The 21,222-nt window shown below is 41.3% G+C and overlaps 1 protein-coding gene across 1 annotated transcript; it reads left to right on the top strand.

Annotated features, from left to right (window-relative positions):
- Positions 1 to 3,473: 3,473 nt before the first annotated feature.
- Positions 3,474 to 19,665, top strand: LOC117034677 (zinc finger protein 695-like). The gene is made up of 6 exons (XM_033127919.1): positions 3,474 to 3,702; positions 6,529 to 6,755; positions 8,955 to 9,081; positions 9,442 to 9,537; positions 16,508 to 16,581; positions 17,190 to 19,665. The coding sequence occupies exons 2-6, from the start codon at positions 6,741 to 6,743 to the stop codon at positions 18,123 to 18,125; spliced, it is 1,248 nt and encodes a 415-aa protein (XP_032983810.1). The 5' UTR covers positions 3,474 to 3,702; positions 6,529 to 6,740; the 3' UTR covers positions 18,126 to 19,665.
- Positions 19,666 to 21,222: the final 1,557 nt, after the last annotated feature.

Raw genomic sequence — 21,222 nt, 5'->3', positions numbered from 1 at the left:
AACTGGTTTATCATAATCAAATGTTTATAAATGACCTCATGCACCTTGCCCGTGTTAACCTGCTGCCTTCACCTAAGTCAGCCTCAGTACCAGATGAGCTATTTTCAATTTACATCACTTTATAGGCAGGAAGTTCCCAATGATGTACAGAAAACCAAAACAAACAAATTAAATAAAAGAACCCTTAGCTTATAGGTGTTTGGTTCAATTGCCATCTCTTTTTGAATGGTGCTATTTGCAATTTCTTTCTTAGTGGCAAATTACAAATATTGATATGTTCTGTTCTCACTTATTTAGATTATATTTCACATAGCCAAGAATATAGTTTGTCTTGGTTTAGTACTATGTATATTTTTAAAGATTGTGTATAATTTTCTTGGTTGGTGCAGTGTTCTTGTGAAGGAAGACCTCAGTTTTCCACTTCCCGTCAGAAAAATCCAGTTCTTCCCTACTGAGTGTTTCCGTCCTTTATTGTCACAGTACTAGCACACTCACCCAGAACACTTCACTTCCAACATTCATGGTCAGCAAATGTGTGGAGGTTTTCCCCTACACCAAGCAATTCTCTAGGACGCCAGCTGGGTATCCTACATATTAATGCAATTCTGACTCTAATGGACTGGATTTCACAGGTTAAGGGCTCAGTCCCATAGACTGACCCTCCTGCCTCTAACACAGATGTGAGTCGATAATCAGATCATTACCAGTGCTTCTGACCAAATTGCTATAGATGGGAGGTTTCAACAGCTCTCTCCTTGGGTTCAATTAATATGTTAAATAGGCTCACAGATATCCAGTTTATTAAAGGTTGTGATAATACAGATGGACAGTCAGATGAAGAGATACATAAGGCCAGGTCTGGGAGGGTCCCCAGCACAGGAGTTTATGTACCCGTGGAATAGGAGTGCATCACCCTCTGGGTGTGGATGTGTTTACCCTCCTGGAAGTCTTCGAACCGCCAACTTTTGGGATTTTATGGCAGCTTCCTTGTGTAGGTATGAACAAATCGTAAATTAATTTCTAGCCCCTTTCTTTCTGGGGTGTGAAGGTGGGGCTGAAAAACCCATGCTTTTAATCATGGCGTGGTCTTTCTGGTGACCAGTCCCCAAGGAAGGGCTGACCCTGAGTTGCCTCAATAGAACAAAAGATGCCCCTAGTGCTCTCATCCCTTAGGAAATCACAAGGGTTTCAGGAGCTCTGTGCCAGGACCCAGGGGCATAGACTATGTTATCTCATAGTTCTATAAATGTCAATTTCATCGATTTATTATCAATATAATTGTTAGAATCTTGTAGGTACTTATTTTTTTCCTAATTGATCTATGTATTATGGAGAGAGGGGGCATGGGAATCTCTGAACATTAGTGTGGATTGCATATTTTCTCATTACAGCCAAGTGAATTTTTTTTTTTAAGAAAGAAACTTTTTATTTTTATTTTATTGGAGAATATTGGGGAACAGTATGTTTCTCCAGGGCCCATCAGCTCCTAGTCGTTGTCCTTCAGTCTAGTTGTGGAGGACGCAGCTCAGCTCCAAGTCCAGTGGCTGTTTTCAATCTTTAGTTGCAGGGGGCACAGCCCACCATCCCATGCGGGAATTGAACCGGCAACCTTGTTGAGAGCTCACACTCTAACCAACTGAGCCATCCCGCCCCCCCAAAGCCCAGTGAATTTTTTCGGGGGTCTGCAAGTTCTGTTGCTTGGTGCATGGTTCATGACTGTCATGTCCTTGTGATGAATTTATTCCTTTATGATTGTGAAATAGAATTCATTATCTCTGGCCATAGTATTTGTCCTCTAATCTACTTTGATCTTAATATAACTATTTTATTTTGAATAGTGTACATATGACTTATCTTTTTTCCATGTTTTTATTTTGCATAATTTTTCCCCGATTTTTTTTGTTGTTTGGATTTTTCTTTGATACTACCTTTAACATTTTAACATATCATTGAATTACATATTTTCCTGACAGTTCTGTAATTTTAACTTTCAATCATGATGAGGATCTAGAATACCCCACCACCTCCACGAACAATCATGTTACTGTGTTTAAAGATTTCATTTCCTCTTTTCTTATAATACATTTTTTGTTTTTCAATTTTATTTTCTTATTCCCATTCCCCACCCCATTCATGATTTGCAACCATCAGCTTGTTTTTTATATCTTTGGTTCTCTTTATATTTTGTTTCATTTATTCTTTCTAGCCTTGTTGATCCCTCCCTATAAAAGAAAAGCCCTTTTCTGTCTGCGTTGTGAGACCCTTGTAGATCTTGTACTCAGAGGATTCTCTCTAGAATAATAATATTCGCTATAAAGTCTCTCCTTAACTAAATCCAGATTTGTAAGTTTCATAGAGGTAAATATTATGTTTTATGTGTGCTTACAAATGTATAGTCTCTGTTTTCATGACATAAAGTTTAATTCACCAAGTTAAACTAATTTCTGTTTTTTTCAAATTTTTGAAGTCTTCAATTATTTTGACATTTTTAATAATCTAAGAGTTGGCATGTGTTTTATAATGATATTACAAGAAGACATGTCAAATTTTTATATTGATTGAGGAAATTCTCTGTCTCCACATGAATATGTTCATTTCACTCCCTTGTAAATTTTACAAGCAACAAACTTCCCCATAAACAAGATGAGAATTCTTGACTTTCATCTATAACTGGCTTTTCCCCAACTGTTTTGAGTTTGATGAAAAGTTCCACCAGCCATATATTTATTTGCTTGTGAATATGGCAGTCCAAGTTGAAATCTCTTTCATGCCAACATGGCTGGTTGGCAATATTACATAATACCATATAATCTCTATAATCTACTTTTGAAAGATCCCCAAATCTATTCCAAACATTCTATTAAAACAACAACAACAACAACATGTTCAGGAAAAAAATGCATGAAATGGTTTGATAAAAGGATTGGATTTAAATCAGGGTAAACTGAGGTTGCATATTATAACTCCAATCAAGTAAAAAAATCTGTCGAAATAGTTCATTAGTTTTCACAATTGGAAAGGATCCTTCTCAGTATCAAAACCAACATTTATAATAAAGATGGGAAAGTTTTGATCCATTCTTCATTTATAACCAAATATCACAGGTATACATATTAGAGAAAAACTTGCAAACATAATTAACTTGGAAGGTCTTTAGGCACCATGAATTTTTACTAATCGTCAGAAATTCATACCCGGGGAGATCTTAAAATATAATGAATTCTGCTACATATTAAACCGAGAGTCAAGCATTACTAAAGATCAGTAAACATACATCTAGCAGAAATCTTAAAGACAAAGTGGGTGGGAAAGATCTTATCTAAATTACAAAGCTAACGAACCACTATAGTCTATAACCAATGAGAGCGAAGCGTAGGAAAGCTCCGCCGCGCCCCGCCCCGCCCTCCCGTGGGCCCCGCCCCGCCCTCCCGTGGGCCCCGCCCCTTACAGGCCACAATTCCCGCCCCGCCCGAAACCTTAGGGCTTCTCACAGGCCGCGCCTGCGGCCCAGGTTCTCCGGCAGCGTCACCGCGGAGTTTGTTGCAGACCCGGAAGCGGCTATAGCAGAGAGAACGTCGGGTTGGCGCCGTGACTTTCTGTTTTCGTAGTTTGAACCTGAGCGTCTCAGTCCACGGTCCCGCACACGTGACGCCTGGGGGTCACTAGGACGTTGAAGTCCCCGCACCAGCGCCCCACACAGCGGTGAGTCCGGCGTCCTGGGGAGACGTCCCGATCCCAGACCTTTTCGCTGCCCGGTGGAGGCTCCGCGGGGGTTTCCGGGTAAACTGAGGCCGTTCCCCCTGTGGTCTCTCCGCCTTCGGGCCCTTAGACCCCGCCTGCCGCGTTGCTTTCCTGCTTAAAACCCTCCACCGGGCGGCCCTCCACGCGCGGTGTGAACTCCCGAGATGGACTCGGGAGATGGAGTCCAGCCGTTGGCGCCCCTCCCCCAGCCCCGCCACGCGGCCCCTGGAGCCCCGCCTCCTCCCTGGGCTGGGGTTCGGCAGACCCTCTCCGCCGCCTACAACCCCCCTCACCCCAGTTTAATAAGAGGCCCGAATCCCAGGAAAAGGACACTGTTCAGGGGGGTGGGATTTAGGAGGGAACACCGCGGGGTGTCACCAGGTCACCCCCTCACGCGGGGAGGGGCTTTGTGTGAGCGGTGACTGTGAAGGGCCGGCCAGGAAAGCGGCAGAACGAGGGTGTGAGGGGGTCCCGAGAAGGAGGCAGAATGAGATGAGTCCACAGGCGAGAGGGCTGAACGATCTGAACGATCAGTGCGGGGTCGGTAAAGGAGGCAGAACAGAGCACGTGGGAGGGAGTTGTAAAGCGACGGTGAGACAGAACGAGTGACTCGGGGAAGTAGCCAGAGAAAAAAGAAAATGGAGCAATACAGAGGGAAGGGGGAGCTCCAGAGAGATGAAGGGGAACCTAAAGGGAGAGGGGCCCCCGGTTAGCAGCAGTGGGGGCAACAAGGGACAAGGCACTTTAGAGGAGAGAGGGGTTAGGAGAAGAGTTAGGGGAGCCGAGAGTAGGAATAGAAAGGGGTTGGGGGCTGACAGCACAGCAAGTAGCCTCACTGAGAGCTAAGCTGGGGGTGTCAGTGAGTCCCCGCACAGGGGTGTAACAGGACAGACAGTGTTACAGGGGAAGAGGAGGGGCACATGGTCGGGGAGAAAGAGGCAGAAATACGCGGAGATGGGGAACAGATTAGAAGGAGCAACTGAGGGTGAAATGGGTTTCAAGAGTCTCAAGGAACAGGGACAGGGAAGGGAATAGAGAGGAGAGAAATCAGGAGAGGAGAGAGGAGGCAGGAGAGGACAGCGGTGGAGAGAATGCGGGTGGAGAGGGACACACAGACCATAGGCAGGAATACCTAGTAGCAGAGGAAGAAGGGGAGCCCCCACCTGGATGCTGTGTGAGCTGGTGGGATATGGGTGATCAAGTCGTGATATATTGATTTCTGGCTTTATAATGGATTTAATTTTACACGTGCTGCATTTTCAGTCACACAGATGAGAATGAGAATTATAAAACTCTAGTTTCTAATGCTTGTGCGTTTAATAATTAATCACCCCGTGGCTTCCATGTGCAACCCTCGCGCAGCCAGTGAGGAGAGACCTGTGTCAGTCAGTCATGGGTCCCTTCTCATTTGCTGGGATGGCATAAGGGACGTGACCTGGGACAAGAAATGACTGAGTCTGTCATCACATGATGCTTCTTCAAGGAATATTAAAAGCATTGTGTATTCTTTTACATGGAATTTTTTACTTTCTAGTTCTTTTACATTTGATTCATTGTTTTTCTTTGAAAAGCACATTGAATTAAATATCAGTCTGCTGAATCTGCTTTTTTCTAAGTAGTCATTAACTGTCAAAATAAGCTTTGGTGACATCTCATTACCAGCTCTTGTCATTCTTTCCTAAATATGTTGTAGTCTCATTTTTTTTAAAAACTTTGACCCTAGAAGTCATTACAGTTAAAAAAAAAAAAGTCAGATCGATTTCCCTTCTAATAACATAGTGTCTAGTTTAGATAATGAACCCTGCATTCTTTCTACTCTTCATCATGTTGAAACATCCATTGGTACTTATTACTTACATTAAGGCACTTCAGTGTGCATTTGGTGAGGATGTTTGTGTTGAACCTAGTTTGGTGAGTTAGTCGGATATTCAGCAGCTTTTGTCTTCCTTTAAAGTGTTTTTGTTAAATTAGTGAGCTGTCCTCTCAAGTCCTTCTTGTTCATTCTCTGAAAATGTAGAAGGATGACCAGATGGACCTGAAACTCGGTTCCCACAGAGCTCATCTATGCATGGTGAAGTCATGTGATCTATGTATTTCCACAACTAACCCTCTTTTACAAGTTTTCAGCACCAAATGCATGTTCATCATTTTATAGCTCTTAGGTGATTCTCTGTGATTTCATGGAAAAGAGGAAGAAAATCCACCTGGGGAGCCAATCCTAGAAGTTCCTGCCGCAGTCCCTCACACTCCCCAGAGCTCCATTTGTGCAGTCTGGGATCTGTAGCCCAGTGTGACAGGAAACAGGTTTGGGTGGCAAGTAGGCACCCCAGGGAGACTTAGAGATGCCATTTCATTGACCCCCTGCAGACCTGCAGAACTGTAATTCCTTAAAGTGGGCCCTGATCCCCCAGGGACCTGCACGGTCATTGAAGCTGAAACTTCTCATTCTGGTTCCTCCTGTGTCACATGGGAATTTTAAGGAGTGATGTGACCTGCGCCATCCTCCGGGGAGTTGGACACATGGTCTGGGTGGAGCATCATTGTATTAGTGAGGTGTTCATGCGACTCTAAGGGGAGGCCAGGGATTAGCTGGGGGCTCCTGGACACAGTTCTGAGAGTTGAGAGCAGGCTTTGGACAGGGGAGGTAATGGGGTGCTGTGTTGGGTTTTGGGGGCCAGGAGAGCAGCCCACATTCTCATTGGTATGGGAATGGGTGGGCGCCTGTGTGAGGGGAGGACACGTGAAGACAGGAAGGAAAAAACACTCACAGTTCTGTCTTCATTTTAGGTGCTCATGGTTCCTGACTGTGTCCTGAGCCAAAGGACAGGAGAGGGTGACCTTATCAGCATTTCAAGCCCTCAATTTGGGGCAAGCAGATGGAGGTGGGGCTAGGGGCTGTACCGACATTCTGGAAGGCACATTCTCAAGATGGAGGAGTGATTCCTCCCCAGAACGTCACCTGAGGGAACAACCCAGAGCAGGAGGAGGACGAGGACGAAATGGCTGCTTCTCAGGTAAGCGTTCCGTCCCGGGGCCGAGGCTGTGTGAGCTTTTCCTCCTAAAATCTGTGGTTTTAGAACTTGCCACATTTAACTCTCTACTTCTGACATTCCTGCCTAGCGAGTTTCTTTTCAACTACTTACTTTTTATTTTTCTTCTCATGAGAGTCAAGGTCAGCTCTGTAGAGCACTCTGCCCTTTTCTTCCAGAGCCTTCTCTGCGTTCGGTCCATTAAGGCTCCCTGAGGAGATGAGGAATTCTCACCATGATTACTGTCCCTCAACTACTGATAAAATCCACCTGGGAAAGGGGTTGTGTCCAAGGTCCCTATTGGGTGGGGTCAGAGGCTTGATGTCCTGAAGGGAGGTGTAGGTGTGTGTCCTGTGACTGCAGCGTCAGCGCTGTAGAACAGGGGTAAGAATGTGCATGAGCACCCAGGATGCCTCAGTGCACAGAATAGCCTGGAAAGTTCTGAAATAGGAAGAGTAATTGTAAAAGACTTGCTCGCTAGATCGGTAATATTGACTTACTATTTAAATACACTATTAGAGTCTCAGAACTGGGGACCTATAAGTGCATTGAAATTTCCATAAAACTAATGTTTTTATGATCAGATTCAGATTATGATTTCCTTATTTGTTCATTTGTGCCGGTAACGTCACAGCAGTGATGGTGTGCCCTTCCGTGTGCCTTGGTCAGTTGATACCCATTTGTTCCTTCCACCTGATTTTCACTTGGTTGAGGTCCTGTCTTCACTATAAAGTTAACATTTTTTCCTTTATCATTAATAATGGTTGGGATGGATTTATAGAGAGATGTGCAAAAACCATCACATTTCTTCTGAAAACTCCCTTTTTTCTTAGTTTCTCTGCTTTGGAAAATGAAGGCCCTCAGCTTTCTTTACTAGAGATAATTGCCTTTGGAGTGGAGGCTTCAATCAGGCCTTGTTTCTGTCAATTTTAATTATATTCCACACTCAGGTCACAGACATTCTCTACTTCGTCACTTTTTGTGTTTTCAAGAAAGTTTACAAGAATCATATTATTAAGGTGTTGAAGTGTGGGAAATTTTAATGTATAGCTCAGCACAAGTGACACGCAATTTTTTTCAAAGAAATAGCAGCTCTAACTTTTGTTATTGTGTGTTCTCTCCCTATTAAGTTTATAAAATACAGAGTATCATCCACAAAAAAAGGAATTGAAAATGATTTACAGAATTGAAAATCATTGTTATTTCAGTGACGTGAAAATTTCCTTCTCTGTCACTTTTGATGTGCACACAGTCCCCATATGTCTGTGTCCATAAAATGTTAATACTATTTGAGCTATTCTTTCTTCTTACTTGCTTAAGGTGTTTCTCTCCTGCAGAGTTATGGAACTGCTATGAACGTTCATGAGATTTGTCTGTGCATATTGGTTTCTGTTCTTTTTTGGTATATTCTATAGACAGTTTGGAGTAAAACTCAAGCTCTACCATTTACTGGATGCTTCAGAAAATATTCTCATAGAAGAGGAACAATAATACTGTTCTCAGATTACTTATGTACATTATGAATTAATATATAAAAAACAGAACACTCTGTAGTATACAGTAGTTTTCCAAAAGGACTGTGTTGCTATGCTTCTATGAAAAGTGTAAATTCCATAAAACTCTTGTCAGTTCAGTTATGTATGAATTTTTCCCTGTTTCCTTCCTCTGTGCTATTTAACAGTGTGACACATGGACCAGAGACATTGGCATCACTAGTTAAAACTGAGTTTGTTAAATGTGGAAACTCAGGCCCCAACCTAGAACTCCTCAGTCAGAATCGGCATTTTTACAACAGTCCAGTTCCTTGTTGTCCACATGAAATTTGAGAAGTATTTCGCATTTCTAACTCACCATGACATTTCCAGCCAAGAAATGTACACAGTGTATCCTGTATGATAGAAGTATAACACTCAAAAATCCATATGCATGTGTTGATGCCTGAAAATTTATCTTCCGGAAAAGAAAAGTCTCTCCACTTGTTTGTGGATCATATGTCATCCTCCTTTCTCAGTGTTAGAACATATATTACAGAATATTACTGTCAGTGACCTTACTGTTTAATTCCGGACACTCTCCTAGGTCAAAACCAGTTCTCTTAACTCTGTTCTCATATTGAGTCACATTATGACCTTGCCTGTGGCCATGTGGTTCCAATCCATGTGGTAAATGTGTCTTTTGTTTCAGGGACGGTTGACATTCAGGGATGTGGCCGTAGATTTCTCTCAGGAGGAGTGGGAATGTCTGCACCCAGCTGAGCGGAAACTGTACACGGACGTCATGCTGGAGAACTACAGGAACCTGTGCTCCCTGGGTGAGGGTGACTTCCTTCCAGAACTCCTACCCCACCACAGGGTTGTGTTTCCTTCATCGGTACAGCGTCTCCTGGGAGCTTCTGCTTTGTGTGATAGAGTTTCAGATCCCGGCTCTGAGGAACAAACTGGGGTTTGCTGGTGTAGAAAAGAAGTCTTCATGATGCCCTTGGAGTGGAACTCAGGATCTGAAAATATTCCAAGTTGTCTAGTAAAGGTGCTGTCAGAAAAGAGTGTTTTGGGGGAATCCTTTTTAGAATATTCTAATTTTCTGCAATGTCCTTTCTTCTCAGCTGAGCACATACTGGATTGGAAATTGGAGAATCTCCATCAAAACTCATGTTCCTTTTTCTAATAAACAGGTCTTGCTGTCTCTAAACCAGACCTGGTCATCTTTTTGGAGAGAATGAAGGACGCCTGGGATGTGAAGCGAAAAAAGACAGTGTCCATCCACCCAGGTAGGTGGGAATGAAGGAGGCAGATGACACAGGTGAGAGGGCCCAAGGTCCCAGAGGAAGCCAAATCTTAAGATGTCATTTGTGAAGCTCCCCTTCAGTGGAAAGAATGTGAGAAGTCCAAGTTTCTTTCTGTAGCTGTCACAGAGGGACAGTCCTGTCCAACTCATCCTGTGCTCCACATCCTCTAGGGACGGTCCTCCTGCTCAATGATCTGGGTCCCACTGCAGTGAGGGCCAACGTCCTCCCCCTGGACCTTGGGGGCCGCCCTGGTGTGGCTATTGTTCCATTGCCTCAGGGGCCGGGGAAAATCTGTGCTCTCTGCTGAAGAATTCTCCCTGAGGCCATTTTTAAAGTTCTGTTCTTGCCTCATGTAAGGAGTTTGTGAAGGAAGTGGTGGAGGTCCTGGAATTTGGGTCAGAAATCCCAGGGGCACTGGCGACAGCTGTCACACATTTTCTGCTTTATAATTTCTAATCCTAAGGAGGCTTCAAACATGACCCTACAAAGTTCAGACCTAGTAATTTCATCTCAGTACAAGGGACCTCCCTAAAGTGAGATACTGTCAATCTTGGTTTCATTTCAAAATGTCCTTTTGCTTTGTGTGAACTAATATTAGAAATTTCGAGTCTGTAGTCCCAAATTCCTTTATGTTAGAATAGTTTAATGTATATGTTTACCTCACAGAATTGTTAAATGAATTCATGCCTTAGGGGAGTTTAGAACATTGCCCACCATGTAGGAAGGTCACCATTGTTCCCTGATTTCTTAATGACTGTCATGTTATAACTCTGTCTTGTTGAGTCCAAAGCTGCCTGGGCCTGTTTTGTATGTTTTCACTTTCTGATTAGATTTTTGTCAGATTAGTGGTTTTAGTTGTAGCAGTGCTGATATAACGTGCTCGAATGAACTCCTTTGGTAAGAAGTGAGTTGTAGAGTTACTAGGTTCCCATATTTCAGGAAATGTTTGCTTCCTCAATTTCAGTTTACTTCAGGTGGAAAGTAATCATGAGGTTTGTTATCTGCCTTCCTCAGCATGTCTATCAAAGATGGTGTACTGTAATCTCAAATGTTGATTTTATACATCACTCATTCTGTGATATTTTACTTTTTTCTTGTTTCTTTCTTTAGAAATGGTTTTTTGTTGTTCTCTGTTTGATAGATTACAGCCTGTATATTTCCTGTAAGAATGGTAGCAATGTATTTATGATCTTATTAATTTTTCTGATATTATTTACATGCTTATTTATTAAATTTTTTGTTAGAGCTATTGATGAATGATTCTAATACATTGTCTGTGAAATTTTCCTGCCCTACAACACGTATTCCAATGATTCAGAATGCTTGCTGTTCATGGGGCCACACTCATGGTGGAAGCTGACTTCTACAGAAGGATTCTTTTCAGTAGTACATCTGTGTAGTGTTCACAGTTCTGGATACATTGTCTCTTATTCTCATTTTACAATTCCATAACAATGCTTTTTTTTATGGTAGTTTCCTCAAATTTAGTTACTTACATTCTTGGTTGTTACTTAGATACTTCGAATGTCAATGACAGTTTTCACCTCAGTCCGTGTAAGGCAGTGGGTGGTTTGGTTCACATACCGATCAGGCATGTCTGTTTATGTTAACATGTGCGTTGTTGTCTGTATCATTTTACCCAGACTTCATGCGTGACTCATCTTGTTTATTTATTTATATTTTTTGTTAGTGGTCAGTACTTTTCTTATCCTGCGTAGTTAAGTAGCTGTGGTAATAGTCTTCATTTCACATCTATTTACTGATGATTTTGTGTTCTCTGTGGGAGAGAACCACTTTTCTGAAGTCCAGATAATTTTTGAAATGTTTTATAATCGTATCTGTTTTAGATATTATTTTTCATTTTCTATTTTGATAAAGTCCTGTGACTAAAATTCTACCCTCTACAGTGCAGACGTGTTAAGTATATTCACATTGTTGTGCAATTGATCTCTGGAAATTTCCATCTTGCAAAACTGAGCGAGTACCTATTATACAACCACTTCGTCATTTCCCTTCACCCCAAGCCCCTGGCTACTACCCTTCCTTTTGTTCTGTGAGGAGGACTGTATTAGGTGACTCACAGAGGTGGACCCTTATAGTATCTGTGTCTTTGTGATTCATGAGCTTTATGTAAATGTCCTCAAGGTTTGTCTGCGCTGTGTCAGGTGAGAGCATCTGTTTCTTTTTGAAGGCTGAATATTCCATTGTATGTATATGCTACATTTTCTTCCCCCGTTCATCTATCTATCGATGGCCAGTGGCATTGCTTCCAGCTATTACAGGCTTTTGTGAACAATGCTACAGTGTGCATGTGTGTGCACACGGCTCTTGCAGAGCCTCCTTTGAAGTATGTTGGAAATGTGTCCAGAACCGGAATGGCTGCATCATAGCACAGTTCTATTTTCAATCTTTTGAGAGACCTTCATATTGTTTTTCATACTGTTTGCACCAATTGATATATTTTATCCAACCATTAATAGTGTCCAATTTCTGTACATTTTTGCTAACACTTGAAATTTTGTGCTTCTTTGTTAGTGGTCTGCTTAATTGATGTGAGGTGATATGTCATTGTGTTTTTTTAAGTAGCGGGTACAAACGTTTATGTTTGTATAGGCATAACAATCCTAGAAACATATGAAACTGACATCTGATAGTTCAGAGAAGCAGAAGTCTGAGTATGACCTTTATGTTAAGAGCAGTTTTAGATTCACAGCAAAATTGAGTAGAAGTTACAGAGAATTCCCACATGCGCAGCCTTCCTCTTATCCTCGTCACCTCCTCCCCCTAGCGGCACAGTTATTACAGAGATGAGGCTATATTGACACATCGTTGTCACCCAGAGTTCATAGTTCACCGTGGGGTTCACTGTGTGGCTATCCATTCTGAGCATGTGGACACATTTATGATGACATGTGTCATACAGAGTAGTGTCATAGCCCTGAATATTCTCTGTGCTCTGCCTGTTCATCTCTCCCTCCCCTAAACCCCGGCCATCAGTGATCTTTTTACTGTCATTTTTCTTTTTCTAGAATGTCAAGAAATTTCTAGAATTTCTTTTTCTAGAATTTACTGTCATTTTTCTTTTTCTAGAATGTCATAGCTGGAATCATACATTATGTGGCCTCTTCAGATTGGTTTCTTTCACTTACTATGTATCTAAGTTTCCTCCACATCTTTTCAAAGGTTGATAGCTTCTTTCTCTGTAGCACTGAATAATATTCCGTTGTTGGTATGTACCACGTTCACTCATCCATTCCCCTCTTTACAGACATTTTGGTTGCTTCCTAGTTTTAGAATTATGAATAAAGCTACAGTGAATGTGTACGTGCAGGCTATTGGGTGGATAAACGTTTTCAACTCTGTGGGTGACTACTGAGGGAGGAGCACAATTGCGTGATCATATGGTGAGAGGATGTGTAGCTTTGTACAAACCACCAAACTGTACCCCAGACACTGCAGCATTTTGCGTTCCCACCCGCAGTGAGTGAGAGTTCCTGCTGCTCCACGTCCTCACCAGCACTTGATGTTGTCCATGTTCTGGGTTCTGGCCCCTCCTAATAGGTGTGTATGGTGTTTAATTTGCTGTGTGTTTAATTCTTGTTGTTTTCATGTGTATTTTCCTGGTGACGTATGATGTGGAGCATCTTTTTATATATTATTTTGCCTTCTGTATATCTTGTCTAGTGTGGTGTCTGTTTAGGGCATTGGTCCATTTTTTAATCGGGTTGGTAGTTATCCATCAATATGAAGACTTCTTTGTGTGTTTCACATAGTAGACCTTTACAGGTATTTCTTTCACAAATATTCTTTCCCAGTTTGTGGCTTCTCCTTTTGTACTCTTGATGAGGATGACTTGTTTGTTTTTGCTCTGTAATATTTGGTTTCAAACGTGGGAGTTCAGAACTTGATATTACGGATTGCAAAAACAAAAACTTGGTTAAAATTTCCCTTGATAAAAATCTGAAGTGTATGAAATCAAGTTTACTTTATATTTAATCACATTTAAATTCCAATTCCAGCTGTGGGCTCTTTCTTGGAATAAACACGTGTTGATAGAGAAGAGTTTGCATATAAATTTTTTGACAATATTATGTCAACTCAAATGAAATTTTTTAATTCATTCTTAATTGTACAGCTCTTTCTAAGATGGCCTTTTTTTTTTTCAAAAATTTTCCATTATTTTGGTGTTTTTTGCATTATAAAAAAATAAAGGTGGCTGGTTAGCTCAGTTGGTTAGAGCGTAGTGCTGGTAGCACCAAGGTTGCCAGTTTGGTTCCCGCATGGGCCACGATGAGCTGTGCCTGCCTTAAAAAATAAATAAATAAAATATGTTTTTGTTACAAAAATTGAAACAGTAAAAAGATATTCAAATTTTCATTGTGGTCCAAAATGTGGTCAACCATTTTATTTATTTTTTTGTTTATTTCTGTTATTAAAGTATAGTTGATCATGCAATTTTATATTAGTTTCAGTTGTACAACATGGTGATTCTTCATTTACGTATCTTAAGGGATCACCACCCCGAGTCAAGTACTCATCTGTCACCTGAGAAAGGTATCACGATATCACTGACTATATTCCCTCTGCTACATTACATCCGTGCCTTACTCATTTCATAACTAGATGTTTATACCTCTCAACCCCCTTCACCTTTTTACCCTTTTTATGGCCCTCTCTTCTCTGGCAGCTATCAGTGAATTTTCTGTATCTGTGAGTCTTTCTGATTTGTTTTGTTTGTTCGCTTTTAATTTTTAGATTATACATAGTAATGAAATTGTATGCTATTAGTCTTTCTCTGTCTGACTTATCTCACTTAGTATGCTGTAGGTCTTTCCATGATTTTGCCCCTGGCAGCATTTCCCTCTCTATTTTTTTTTGGCTGAATAACATTCCATTTTGTGTATTTATCACATCTTTATCCATTGATCTATCAACGGACACATAGATTGCTACTTCATATTGTCTACTGTAAATAAGGTTGTATTGGATGTAGGATTACATATATCTTTGCAAATTAGTGTTTTGGTACTGCTTGGATAAATGTCCGGAAGTGGAATTGCTGGGTCATGGTAGTTGTGTTTGTAATGTTTTGATGAACCACCATAGTGTTCTGCTGCACCAATTTTTATATAAATATAATTGTTATAGCGTCTTAGTGAATCGATCCTTTTATTATATAATGTTCTTTTGTTGTAACAGTTTTGACACTTACTGTATATTTCTGTAATGCTTGTTTGGCCACTCGTGCTTTTTATTGGTAACCATTTGTATGGAATACCTTTTCCTATTCTTTTAGTTATGTCCTATGTCCTCACATGTAATGTAAGTCTCTTACAGGCAGCATGTGTTGGATTTTATTTTTTAATCCATTTAGCCAACTTATGTCTATTTATTGGGGGCGTTTTATGTTTTCATTTAAACCAATTAATGAGAGGAAGGGACTACTATAACCATTTTAGATTGTTTTCTGCCCTTTTTGTAGCTCCTTTGTCCCATTTTTCCTCTCTCAACTATGTTCCATTTTCTTTCTTTGAATTTTTCTTGGCAGTGACTTGCTTGTGTGCCTGATATAGCTATTATATTGTGGTTACCATGGGGGTAACTTAAAATATTTTAAAGTTATGAGAGTGTATTTCGAAATCTTGGTCAGGTTATTAATAGCTCTGTTCACTTAGGGCCAGTGTCTGGAGATTTAGTTTGTTCGTCTGATTGAACCATGTTTTTCTGTTCCTTTGTATGCCTTGTGATCTTTTGTTGAGTTTTAGGGGAAGAAACAGCCACCATCCCTGACTTTGTGGACTTGCTTTGTACAGGATGACACATGTAAAAGGCAGCTGTGCTTGAAATTCTGAGGCCTGTTAAACCGGTTCTAGGGATGTGTGTTCGCTTTGTTTTTGGTTTTCCCCCCCTTCTTCCGCCTCCCGTCCCCACCCCCCCAATCCGCTTCAAGCCGTGGTTTCTCAGGCTAGTTGTGTAGGACATCTCCCTGGCCCATGCTGGTATTGTGAGCCTTGTGCTCCCCCCGGCTGAGGCTGTCAGTCACCAGTCACCGGTCACCGGTGGGCGGTCGGCCGCTCACAGCAGCTCTCGCCAACTGCCGGCCGCTCACGATGGCTGCTGGCTGTTCACTCTGGCTGCCGGCCACTCGTGACAGCACACCAGTCCACGGCAGCACACAGCAGCGCATGGCAGCTCATGGCAGCTCATACCAACCTCTGGCTGGCTGCTCACAGCAGCCCAGCTCCAGGGAGGGCTGTTGTTTACAATCTTAGCTGTAGAGGGCGCAGCTCACTGGCCCATGTGGGAATCCAACCGGCAACTTCTGTTGTTAGGAGCACGGTGCTCCAACCACCTGAACGACCGCATCCTCTGTTTTTTGTGCATAATTTTCCATTTTAAAATGTTTTCCGTTTCTTGTTTAGAGGCAGTGGTATCTTTCTATTCTTGATGTTTGTCTTCAATACTGTAGTCTTTGTGGTCTTTGAACAATTAATCACCTTTTTTCTTAGTGGCCACCATAATGCATTGACAATGCACTGCCATTCCCTTAGCACTTGGTGTCATGCAGAGGATAAACGAGTCCCTCAGGCAGCTGCAATGAAGGGACACCATTGGACACACAACATGCTCAGCTATTTCCCTCCTGAGAAGAAACTGGGAATTGGCGTTTCTCACAATATTGCCATGGTGTGCCAGGGAGGGTTAGCAGCTTATCAGCAAATATAAGCAACTTTTCTTCCCTCTTTGATGTGAGTGTTTCTCTTTTTATACTTTCCTGGGTATGTTGTGAACTCTTAACTCCCTTCTGAAATTATCAGTGCTCTCCACAAAGGAGTGAGGTTTTGGTGCTTGCTTTTATGCCATCTTCCGAAGTCCTATAATCAGTATTAAATTCGTGCAGTACAATTTACCTGACTGTAGAAAGAGTAATAATTTATTTGGTGCCTTGCAGTTATGCCTTTGGAAGATACCCAGGGCCTGTTGCCAAAATCGGACATAGAAGATTCATTCCACAGAATGCTTCTGGTAAGATATGGAAGGTGTGGCCTTGAGTAGCTACCCTTAGTGAAAAAGTGGGAATGTCAGGGGGAGTGTGGAGGCCCAAGGGATATTATGATGGACATAACCAAACTGGGACCATTACTCATAGTAAAATCCCTGTTGCTAAAAGACATGAAAGATATAAGATGTCTTGGAAAAACTGTCACTGTACCTTTACAGCATAATGTGTTTCTGAATGTGAAGACAGAAAACAGTTTTATAAAGATACATATTCTGTATAAGAAAATGTGGAGTATCTGGGAAGTCCCCTAATGCATGGTGTGATAATCATTTGACTCATTTAAAATGTCAGATTGGATTACATGGAGCCAAAATTTCTAAATCCAGAGATATAAAAATGGAAGATAGAAATTTAAATGTCCTCAATCTAAAAATACCTTAACCAGGGATTCATTATTCTTTCACCCAAAGAGAATCCCTACTGGTTCCAAATTCTGTACATTTCCTGAACGTGGGAGGGTATGTATACAAGCATCATGGTTCCATAGGTATCATGGTGTAATTGGGAACTTTACATGTTTAATGAAATTAGAGCCCTCACTAAAGTCCTTTCTGTCTTCAATGATTACCAGAGTACGTGTAATGGAGAGAAAAGTTATCAATTCAGTGACTCTTGGAAAAACTTTCGAGAAGGGTCAAATCCTAATAAGCATCAGAGAACTCAGTATCCAGAGCACCATTGTACATGTGGGAGTGTCTTTGATCAACGCTCAAATCTTACACATGAGAACCGTCATATTATAGAGAAGACAAACGAATGTAAATGTAACAAATCTTTGAACCGATCTTTAAATCTTACTGAACATGAGAGTATTAATACTTGGGAGGAATCTTACAAATGTAATCACTGTGGGAGAGTCTTTATTCGATTACCCAGTCTAAACAAATGTAAGAAAATCCATGCTGAAGAGAAGACTTACAAGTGTAGAGAATGTGGCAAAGCCTTTATTCGGCGTTCACATCTTACTAGACATGAGAGAATTCATACTACAGAGAAACCTTACAAATGTGAACAGTGTGGCAGAGCTTTTACTCAGCGTGCACATCTTACTGTACATGGGAGAATCCATACAGGAGAGAAGCCTTACAAATGTGAACAGTGTGGCAAAGCCTTTAATGGGCGTTCACATCTTACTAGACATGAGATAATCCATAGTGGAGAGAAGCCTTACCAATGTAGAGAATGTGGTAAAGCCTTCTTTAGGAGTTCATGTCTTACTCAACATCAGAGAATTCATAGTGGAGAGAAACCTTACAAATGTAGAGAATGTGGAAAAGCTTTTATTTACCGTTCACAGCTTACCACACACGTGAGAATTCATACTGGAGAGAGACCTTACAAATGTGAGCAATGTGGCAAAGCCTTTAACCGGTGTTCACATCTTAGTCTTCATGAAAGAATTCATACTGGAGAGAGGCGCTACAAATGTACAGAATGTGGAAAAGCTTTTATTCACCGTTTACAGCTTACTCGACACATGCGAATTCATAATGGACAGAAATCTTAAAAGTGAAGAATTGGAGAACCCTGTTGGTGGACCTCCAGCTTCACTCAATATCTGAGAATGCTTACTGGGGTGAAATTCTACATTGTAATGTACAATGAAAGACTTGACCAAAATACTTTAGAAAACCCCACAGAATTCATGCTATAAAGTAACTTTAAAGATTTAAAAAAATGTAGGAGAGTGTGCATCGAAAATCAAATCTGAAATATCACAGAATTGACATTAGAAAATAGTCAAGAACACTCTCTACATATTACTTTAAATCAGAATGCTTAGAGAAAATAAGCAAAAGTTAAAAAATTTAGAAAACATTTTTGTTAGTATTTTTCAACTTAAGAAAAGGAGGGATGTTGGACAGGTGTAGTTACTTTCAATGTATTTGTATATATTGACATTACTTGACTTTTTCCATAAGGAAATAGATATTTATGTGAATCCACTATAAAAGTCACTTGACACTATATTTTTATACCTAGTGTGTGTGTTAATCATGGATTGATTGTTGCTGCCTCGAAAATCTGAAAGCCCTTGTATGTTGGGTGGGTTTCACTCAGATCCTTTTCCCTGGAAGGCTGAGGGCACTGTAATACACAATGTAGGAAGAGATCTAAATGGAGATGCTGTTTGGTTGACTTAGAACATTGATATAAGTCACCCTGCAGTAGGTTTTCAGGGCACCATTCTCTGCATTAATGTAAGAAGGAAACATTCTGAATTTTAACTAATTTTACCAATTGTTCTTGAAGGAAAATAGGTAGCAGTTCATTAAAATCCTGATGCGTCTTTGTAGTAGCCAAAAGATAGCAGTCGTTGAATATTATTTGATGTACTTAAAATAAAGAAGTCTCCAGAGATACCTGAGAGAGTATAAACAACTCATCCATAAGTGCATAATTATTGTGCATCCCTATTTCCTAAACAATGAACCTCAGTCTTCAAACCCATGGAAAACGGAGCTCTAAGATTGTTACATCAGAAGAATCAGAATGCTTCTTAAATACTTGTTACCTGTATTTTGTCCATGGGTCCCACAGGTAGTTTGCCATGCTTTATTTAGACTATGTGTGGACTTAATATTTTTAATAATAAAGGCAAAATGTTTTTTAATGTACTAAATCTGATGTGTAGTTAATGACTTGTTATCGTGCCACCAACTTTAACCTCCTCCACCTTAGTCACAGTTGTAATCGACAATTCAGTATTTGGTGAAGCAGTGGAATGACAGCAGTAAGAATCCCTTTTCCCCATGGCCTTAATGTGCAAATAATGTGAGGCTATTTTCCCCATAATTTATATATTGTACTCTCTTCAATGGTAACAATAAATGTGATACAGTAGTGCTGTAGAGAGTTTAGCTAAACTACCGTATTGCTGCCTCAGAATCCATGTTGTGTACCCAAGTTGCCTTGAAGTGACACTGGCCCCTCCCACTAGTGCATACACTAGACAGCAGGTCACAACTCACAAGTGAATGTAAGTTCCTGATAGGACTTCTCCAGCAGCCCCTGTGAGCAACAGTGTCCCCCGCCTCTGAGGGACTTCACCTTGTAATACCCCCGAGACACATCCCTGCAAAGCTTACCAAAACCTTGCTGTTTTTTGTTTCAATTGACCAGTCTTGGCTTAGTTTGAGAACCCCAAATCACTTCGTCCATGAACCCTAATAAAGGCATGTGCCCTGGGTCATGCCCTTCTCTGGTGCATCCTGCCTTGGCTTCCCCATGTGGCTTTTCCAGGTGTACTGTGTCCTTCCTCCAGGACCTGTGAGGATAAGAAACTCAGCTGTTTCAGTTTCCCTGTTATTTTGTTGAACTGCGGGCTCAGCATCCAACGAAGGAGCTCTGCTTAACAAATGCTAATGTATCAAAGTCACAAGAAATAAAATTGAAGCCGTACTTTGGTTCAGGTCTGCTCTACGTAGGCTTGCAAGGTGGGCGTGTCCGTGCACCCCACATCCCCCATCTGTATCAGAATTTGTGGGCATCTGTGCGAAAAGGGTGTCTGAGGACAGCATAGAACTGTCAGTTTGGTCTCCATGTAGGAGCTCATTGTCCCTGACTCCTGTGACTGAGGACAGGGGAGGGGGGCCTCTGTATTTCAGGGTCCTGCCTGTGAATGGAATGGTAACAGATGAAGGTCTCTGCTGGTGCCTTTAAATGTAGATTCTCAATATGCAGGTGTGACTCCCCATGTCACTGTATGAGGAGGAAGAAGAGATACAAATGGCAGGTTCTCAGGTATGTCATGTCCCAATTGAGGGGCTCTTACGGTTTTTTCCATTAATGTCATGTACTTAGAATTTGCAAACCTTTACTTCTTTGCTTTTGATGTTCCTTGTTAACCAATGTTTTCAACTAGTTTTTTTCCTCTTTTTCTTACGATAGTCAAGGCCAACTCTTTAGATTACTTCTTTCCTGTGTCCCAGGGCTTCTGTCCACTTCAACATCCTGACCTACATCTTCAACTGCTGACTTGCAACTACTTTTTTTTTTTTTAATTTAATCTCTTTGGTAAAATTTTCGTTTTGTTCTTTGTGTCTGTGAGTTCATTCAACAGCCTGTCTGTTTCCTTGCATCTCATTGAGTTTTTTTTTTGTTGTTGTTGTTTTTTAGAACTGCAATCTTGAATTGTCTGGCATTTAAGTCATATATTTCCATGTCTGGAAGTTCATTTTCTGGAGACTTTTCATTTTCTTTCTGGATTGCCTTATTAACCTTGGTTATTTGTCGTATCCAGCACGACATGAGCTGTGGGAAGTGAGAAGGGCAACGCAGGGCTAAGAAAAGACAGTAGCCAAGGATAGGGTGCAAGCGGGGCCAAGGGGCTCAAGCCTCAAGGACTGAGCCCCAAATCGGGCCAACGCATAGCTTTTATTGGTTAACTTCTAAGGAGGTAAAAGATTGTGAATCTCAAGATCTGTGTGTTACGTAGCCTGCTGGCTGTCTTTCCGAAAGTTCCCATTGTGTTCCAGCTTGTACTTTGCCTTCACACACACGCACATCTCCAAGGAATCCATTGAAGGGGAAGGACCAATATGATTCCATCAGGTCTCAGTTTGCTGAGACTTCCCCTCAAAGGAGCTTTTCCGATATCTCTC

The sequence above is a fragment of the Rhinolophus ferrumequinum genome, chromosome 15, assembly GCF_004115265.2.
Source record: "Rhinolophus ferrumequinum isolate MPI-CBG mRhiFer1 chromosome 15, mRhiFer1_v1.p, whole genome shotgun sequence".
Classification (NCBI taxonomy): domain Eukaryota; kingdom Metazoa; phylum Chordata; class Mammalia; order Chiroptera; family Rhinolophidae; genus Rhinolophus; species Rhinolophus ferrumequinum.
Note: the sequence above shows the minus strand (reverse complement) of the source record. Positions and strands in the feature narration are given on the sequence as shown.